General features: G+C 36.4%; 1 protein-coding gene across 5 annotated transcripts in view; it reads right to left on the reverse strand.

Moving 5' to 3' along the window:
• The window catches only part of EYA1 (EYA transcriptional coactivator and phosphatase 1), a 308,341-nt gene that overhangs the window by 119,382 nt on the left and 180,369 nt on the right, over nt 1–8,590 (reverse strand). For all 5 annotated transcript variants that reach the window (XM_012809807.2, XM_012809809.1, XM_003797263.2 and 2 more), the window contains one exon: nt 566–643. In XM_012809807.2, the coding sequence (XP_012665261.2) occupies nt 566–643 (78 nt within the window). The remainder of the gene's footprint in view (nt 1–565; nt 644–8,590) is intronic.

The following is an 8,590-nucleotide window of genomic DNA, read 5'->3' on the forward strand; positions in this document are numbered from 1 at the left end:
CCCCAAACTAAGAGTACATGTACGTGGGTAGTAGAATTATGACTGCTCCCTCTATGTGCTATAAGGCTATAATGTGGATTCTATTACTTTCATAATAGAAATATTTTATAAGAAAAACTAACTTAAGACCCTAATGCTGCGTTAAGGGTCTAATTAATGTAAATCTACAGTTGACAGGACAGTTACTTAGGATGATGGCTTGGTTAGCCTACTTAGGGGATATACTATGTAAGAAGCCAGATTTTGCCTACTCAGATTTGCATGATTGGAAAAATGATATAAATGAAGGAGAATGGCAGGGGGCTCCATTAGCATAATAAAGATAAGTTAGTAGAAGGAAGGAGGAGACCAAAATCCCTTTAATCTCCTTTCCTGGACACCAACATTGTCAGCTAATACTTCATCACTGAATAAAAACATTAGACTTGGTAATACGGGTATGTGAGCAAAGCTTTGTATATGTATATATATACACCTAAATACATATATAACATGCAGATATATTTGTGTATCCAAATCAACTAGGAAAAATGCTTAATGTGAAAATCTAATATTTATTCCTTACCTGAACCTGAGAAATTGTCTAAAGACCCGTCTGCTGTTGTGGAAGCTATTTCACTGCCGCTCATTGGCTCTGTTTTAACTACAAAAATAAAAAAAATGACATTCCCAATTAGTAGTAATTTGTAAAGAATTTTTGAGGAGATATAACATTCAAAATATTGGTAGGAAAATCATTTTTTAAAACAATCTCTTCCTATTTGAACAACATAAATCAGACTAATTTTGCTAACAGAATCCTGTAAAAAAATTCACATATTAAGTTCCTTCTCCCTAAGGGAAAAAATCTGTTGTGATAAGTTGCCCATTAAAAGAAGCATTTTAAAGTAACTAAATTCATTGTTATCTCACATATTTACCAAATTACTTATTAATAAATGATTGATTCCCAAAATAATGTGATATGAAATTATATCCAGAGGTATAGAAAAATCTTTGTTATTTAGCCAAGCAGAGGCCAAAGATTAGAAGTATGAGGTAAGTGTCTGTTCTTAACACCAATAGATTTTCATGATGTGTAAGGAGAGGTGTGTACATACCTACATATATACACACACTCACATGTGTACACACACTTTCTGGGTTATCTAGCATGGCCAAAACCAGAATTCAGTTTAATGGATTATTATTACCACTTAGCCATATCTGAGTGCCAAAGCATCAATATTTTATGTATGCTTAGTACCAAAAACACAGTAAATCTAAATGAAGCAGAAATGAAGTTATCCATTTTGAAATAATACTGATGGCAGACAGTTTGTGGAAGACATATATCCTCTTTAGACATGTCCCTTTGGGCTGTAAAATAACTTCCAGATTTATGCTATGGATTCCCAAAGCAATCCACTCTCAATATGGTTACAGTGTTACTGCATCCCTACCGAACAGATAATCGGACCACCTCACAACATCTGCCTTAGTTTGGGTTTGTTTTTTTAAACAAAGAAGTAGCATCACTATTTTCCCTAGAAACTACTGGTGACAGGCGATCAGAGTCTGCCTAACCCACTTTGTGGAAGTTACTGCTTCTCTATTGATGGGTTTTCTGAAAGATTACAGTAATATTTTAAAGGACACCTAAAAATAAATAACATGGTTCCCAAATTGAAGGCTCCCACAAGAGAATATCTGAAGAGGCTTCTTTTATAAAGTAAACACTCCAAAATAGGAAAAGATGACAGAGAAGATGCAGCTTTTTCTTCTTTCAACATCGCCAGTCTATTATAACCATCAAGGCGAAGACACGTTCATGGACCTTCAAATATTTTACTAGGGCATGAGTAGTTTTAAAATAAGGATTATACATGTATCAGATAGTCACTTTAAAAAACAAAGTATTTATTCAGATAGTTTAGAGAAACAAAGCTTGGAGGAAAAAAAAAAAAGAGTGAGACGAATGGGGATCACTCTGATTGTTTTAATGTAGACCAAACAAGAGTGCAACTGAAGTTTTTACTTTTCTGCCAATTGTTTTGGGTTCAGAAGTCTTAGCTGATGCTAATAAATTCTGACATAAGCCTGTACTTCCCTGGCCTCTCCAAGCCACCAGACAACCTAATGATCTTGTTCTTCATAACTATTATATTGCCATAGCTTTAAGAAAGCCAGTACTCACCGCTAGTGCACAGTTTATCAGGTTTCCTACTTTCTTACCCACATCAAACCTTAACCTCCTTAAGAATAACTTATATAACACCCTATACAAACTGAGTAAGAGTTCCATTTTGTTCTGGGCTGGACAATTCACCACTGGGATGCTGAAATTAGAATCCAATACAATACAACATACTGAGCAAAAGATTAGAAACAGCTGCAATGGAAACACATCATATGAAGTGACTAATACGTGTCAGATTTTCTTTTATAGGCATTATGATCAATCCTTTTAAACTACTCTTCTGGTAGGCTTTAGAACACACAAACTCCCTACTCAGTGCTATCTCTTGTTACCTGTGTAAAAATTGAAGCTAGAGGGATTATAAAGTTGCCCAAAGTCACACAGTAAATGAATGGCAGACATAAGATTTAATTTTAGATGTTTTTTGACTCCAAGACCTATGACCAACCCTTGAAGAAATGGTGATAAGTGGCACTTTCCAAAAGTTAGGGCTACTCTACCACACAGCAAGGCATCTAGCGCATGGTACCACACACGATGGACAGAGCTGGCAGCAAAACCTCTACAGTCCCTGTCCTCTGCCACTCTTAGAACTCCCGGTCTAGTGAACTTGCTGGAAGATCTCAAGTACAAGTTTCACCACCATTAGAAAAAGATGTGAAGAGGAAATTCTTCCACTGAGTGGGATGTCAGTCAAGATTACTGTCAAGTCTCTGTAAATCTAAGGTCCACCAAGCTGTAGATTGGACAATATAACTACTTTGCAAAAGCTTGACTATACCAAAAGCACTCCTATTTCTGAATTCCCCAAATCTACACCAGCTATCCTCCATATGATTAGCTTAATCAAATGTAACTTTTACTCCCAAGAGGCACATTCAATTATACTTGAAATCCATTAAAACCAAGCAAAAAAGAATAGAAAGAAAAGGAAGAGGATAGTTTTCCTTTTAGGCCCCTGGTACATGGCTTTTTGCTATTGTTCAACTATACCCATCTATACACTAAGGAATAAAGACTCCCTTTTCCCAGTGAATCCAATTTATTAAAAGGCTCACTGTTGAAGAGACGAGGAGGTACATAAAGCAACTATCAGGATAGTCCTGATTTTATCAGGTACCGTAATTGAATACTTTGATCACCAGGGACCTGATGCTGAAAAGACTGGTGATTTATTGTGATGTAAAATAGTTTCTGAATGAAAGCCAAATGAACAGAGACTACTTCCGGCTTTGTTGCTAAATGTATACCCACCGAAGAGTCAGAAAGACAGTAATTTCCAACCACCCCAAATTTACCCATCCCATTCTCACTAGCACTATCATGTTTATAAATATGCCACAGATGACATAACGGAACACCTCTCCAAGGCTCTGGATTTAAGAACATCACACACTATATTTAATTTTAAGTCTTAAGAGGTTAAGGAATATGACATCCATGAACAGCCATCTGAAGCCAGCCACCTATCTAAAAAGAAAAATTATAAATGTTCTGTTTGCCTCAAATTTGTTTTATTTCCCCTATATTATTTGCTTCATTACATGACTTCAGTCCATTTGAAGATAGCAACTTTTGTTCTTTTGCCTCTCTACCCAAGAGTCTCTTTTTCTACCACTTCCAAGTTTCCAGTCTTCCATCTGATCCTAAAGTTCTTTAAAATACTGAAAAATATAAATACTTTAAAATAGTTTAAATATTTAAATATTTTACAATACTTTAAAATATAAATACTTTAAATACTTTAAAAATACTGAAAAATTTCCCTTGTCCCTTTATTCTCCCTGCCTCTCCAAATCCTTCACTCAGCTATACACTCTAGGTCTGCGCCATGCCGGGCAACTTGCTACTCTCCAGATAGGACACAAATTTTCTCAAGTTACGTGAACTCTTTGATGTTAATTATCTCACACACAAAAATTTTAAAGACATATCTACACCACAGAAATAAAATAAGAATTTATAAAAAATTATTTAAAGTCCCTGGTGTAAAGGAGGAGCTGAAACTCCTGCATCATCATCATTAAAAGTAGCAATATTCTATTTCTGTTGGGATTAATACCAGGAACCTAATTAAGAGTTAAAAGCACCAACTTGGGAATTAAGAATTGCATTTCAATCTAGCTTTGCTACTAACAGTGTGAAACTGAGATACATTACTCAACTTCTGTGTGCCCCAGTTTTCTCATCTGTAAGTGGGATTATATATATACTCATGTGACAGGAGAAAAAGATAAATGCTTATGAACCATTTAGCACTATGCTAGGTCCTCAGTAATTATCATTATAGCATCTCTTTAATTACATGAAATCAAAGTCTTCCTTAATATACAAACAACTTCATCAAAATCTATCATAAACTTCACATTAAATTAAGCTTACTTTTGAAAAGAAAATTAGAGGACTCTAAAGTGAAGTGACTTATCTAAGATCAATCATGAAGCTATGCCTCAGGATAGCCAAAATCAAATCAAGGTAATTTGGAAAGAACTCAAGAAGGCAGGACCAAATTATGATTTTATCAAAAAACAAACAAACAAACAAACAAAAACCCCTTACTCATTGTAATCGTTTATACTCTTTCTGAAGAAACAGAGTAGGAGGAAGAAGATGGTACACATGGTGACTGTGATGATTCCAGGAGAAAATGTAGTCACTTTTCTTTAGCATTCTTTAGGGGAAGTTGACTCATAAAAAGGAGAAACCCTGCTTCCCTTCACCATAAATTTAAGTAGAGACCTACTAAGATCATCCAACTAACCCATCACACCACAATTTCCTGCTCATCAAGTAACTCCTGGTTATGCTTTGAATGTCACAATCACAAAAATAAATCTCTAGGCAATGACAGGCCAATCAGAGGAAACAAATATTCAGTCCATTCAATTGGTTCTATTTTTCAGTGTAAATTAAGAGGACAGTAAAAGCAAGTTCACCCCAAAGAATATCTCTGCCCACTGGCCTGGGAGCCAGCCTCTCTGTTATAATCCACCTAGCAACACACAGGGAAGGCCCCAGCCTGGGCAAATGTCAGACCTTCTCCAGGCAGCACCTAAGCTCATCTCACAACTTTTATTAAATAATAATAGTTAGTACAGCTTGTTTTTGCTTGGCACAATCTCAGTCTTCCTTTCAGTTGTGTCTTCTACTATAATACGCTGGGACTTCAAAAACTCACTTTACCATCTCTCTTTGCCTCTTGATGATTCCTTCACCTTGTCTATCTCAATGAGCTTTAACTCCATTCAATTTTGATCACTAAGTGGCACAGCTACAGCACTGCTTACAACTGTTACATCCAAGAAACATCACTTTGACAACTCTTTCATTCACTTACTTCTATCAGACTTCCTGTCAGTGCTCCTCAGAACCTCCTGTCTTTCCAAGTCCAGATCTCCACTCTTCCTGGCCTAGCCTAGAACCCAGAGCCAGTCATGTCTAGCTCCTATCCTCAAATGCCATGTTGTCTCATTGCTCCAAGCATCTTTTCTGCCAAACTCTAATCCCAGGATTGGCAGTTTTGTGCTGTTCACTCTTTGGCTGCTGTTCTGGATGGATGAGCATAGCAGAATAGATCACAATTAGCATGCTGAGTTTGCTTAAATTTACTCTTTATTCTTTTGAGTCATCCTTTTGCTTGACCGTCTCCATAACCCATCCCTTGGCCAACAGTCTGAAACAGTTTCCACTGAGTCTTTTCCACTTCCCTCAAGTTGCAGATCCATACTTCATTCCCTACCTTCTTTAGCACATCCTCACCAACTATTCATGAAGAATGTTGACACCACCTTGTATTTTTCACCTGCAACACTTCCCAGTTTTCAACACTGATTAATTTCAATAAACTTTCCTTTCCTTTAGCAGGTTGAACCTTTCTAACTTTATTCTTGGTACTACCTTCCATCCCTCTTTTGCAACAAGACGCTATTTTTTGGTTATTTGGTCTCTCAACCTTTTGACTCATTCTTTCTCAAAAGGCTACTTTTCCCTCCTGCCTACAAAAGCAGAAAGGTCTCCCCTAATTCTTTAAGTCTTCTCTCAGTCATGACTCTTCTCCTCAAGCTGTCTTCTCTCCCTTTTTCCATCACCAAGTTTTCTGAACACTTGTCTTCAAATCCTTGTCACCTATTAAATCCCTGCAATTCTCTTCAGTTCTCTGTTTCATCATTTTATATGTCCTATTTTACCAAAATGACTTCCCAATTGCCCAATTTAAACTTGATTTTCCCTGATTCCTGATTTTTCTTACTTCTTCTATAGAATGGGCCTTCCTCCTCGACACTATTGTCATCATTGATCAACATAACACAGCAATTGTTTTCTTTTTCTTCTCCATATCTTTGTCTTTTTCTTCAGACATACTTCCTTTGTGTACCTTGTGGTTCTATAATTCCAGCTCCTTCTATCTGAATTTTCAGTCATAATTATTTCTGCCATTGCCAATTTTTGAAAAAAATCACCATCATATAGACAACTCCCAAATCTCTGTCCACATGCACATCTATTTTCATGGAGACCAATCCCCACTTTAAAATTATGCAATGCTCTTGCTTGGTTAGGGGTCAAACTCAGCCTGCCCAAGCACAAAATCATCACCTCTATAGTGGTCATCTCTCTATTTTCACATAACATGAGTGATATAGATGGAAACATTCCTTTTCATCCTGATTTCTCCCAACTCCTCCTTCCTTATACCTTACTTCCAAGTCTATAATTTCTACCACTCTAATCTTTCACAACCATCTCCTTTCTAATTTCGTGGATACTATCCAAATTGCCTTCTGCCTGTTCTCTTGGGAAAGTCAGCAAATTGGACTTTCAACCTCTACTTTCTCTGCTTTAGGCAAGGACTTTTATCTTTTCATAAGTTAGATTTACATGAGTCATTCCTGGCTCTGGGATCTTCAGTGGGCTCTCACTTTCTCCTGAATTAAATTCTCACTCCCTAATCATGTATTTAAGGCCCTTTATAATCTGATGCAAAGCTTTTTTGAGGGACCAGGGGCTTTATTTTCCATCTCTTTGCGATATAGTTCATATTTTAATAATAAGATTTACCAAGAATATAAGAGTATTAAGAAAAACAATACCCAATCTCATCTAACTCTCCCATGTAAGAGAGTTATTTGATTATCCCTATTCATATATATACACATGTATACATATACATATATATGCATCCAATATGTCCCTATTATCCCCATTTGAAAGAACCAGGGCTCCATATAGACAGATAACACTTAAACCGAAGTGGCCTACTAAGACATTCCATGCTTCCTTTTATGCTAGTGTTCCTACATGACCACCCAAAAGTAAATATTGAATATTGCTGCAAATAAACCTTAAAAGAGCCTTTCACAAAGCAACACTTCACATTATTATGCTGTAGAGATCACAAAAGAAAAGTACAACCATGTAATGTTACATTGTGGTTTTGATTCAATGGCAATATCACTCACAAACTTAAATTAATGAATCTCTTTCTCACACCATGAGGCAGAAATGGAAATGTATGTTTTGTTTTAAAAACTGTGTCAATTGATTTAAAAATGGGGCATGAAGGCACATGTAAAGAGAATAAAATTACTGCATGAAAGAGCAAGTGGACAACAGTAATATTTCTAAATTTATATATGGTGTTCTATCTGACATCTTGCTCTGAATGCATAGTCAAATTAACTATTATAAATAGCCATTTATTATAACTAGCCACACGGCCTGGCTAGTTCCCCACCCCCCTTTTTAAAGTATAGACCAGGTCTTGTTCTTGCTCAGGCTGGTCTCAAATTCCTGAGCTCAGGCAATCCACCTGCCTCAGCCCCGCAGAGTGCTAACATTACACGTGTGAGCCACCACAACAGGCCAATAATATCTTCTGCATCTACAAATGTATATACAGTGGAGACTCAAGGGCAGGGCTGGTGGGGGGTGGGTGACAGGAGGTTGCTTGGTATGTACAGTGTGTGTTGCTTCAGTGATATACACACTGAAGGCCCTGACTTCACTTTTGTGATATATATATATATATATATGTGGCACAAAACTGTACTTGTACCCCATGAGTATATACAAATTTTAAAAATTAAATAAAAGTGCATGTATCTGTGAGCCAAATGAAGCATCCCTTTAGGTTTGGATTGGCTCTGGGCATTTATGCTTCCAAATATTAAAGTCATTTTCTTTATTTTATAAGAGGGTAGAAAAATATTAGCTCCTCAAAACAGCATACTTTGTACAATCTTAGAAAAACCAAATTAACATATACAAACTTGAACTTAATGGTATACATATGGCCAACTAGAAATGTCAGTCCATTTTAAAGCCCGATATTCATAGCAAGTACGGCATAATAGGGCAGCATTGTACAATGACTTATGTAGAAGTCTAGACGAGTTAATTTTTTTTTTTTTT

Source organism: Otolemur garnettii, unplaced genomic scaffold, assembly GCF_000181295.1.
Source record: "Otolemur garnettii isolate 467f Iridium unplaced genomic scaffold, OtoGar3 scaffold00113, whole genome shotgun sequence".
Classification (NCBI taxonomy): Eukaryota; Metazoa; Chordata; class Mammalia; order Primates; family Galagidae; genus Otolemur; species Otolemur garnettii.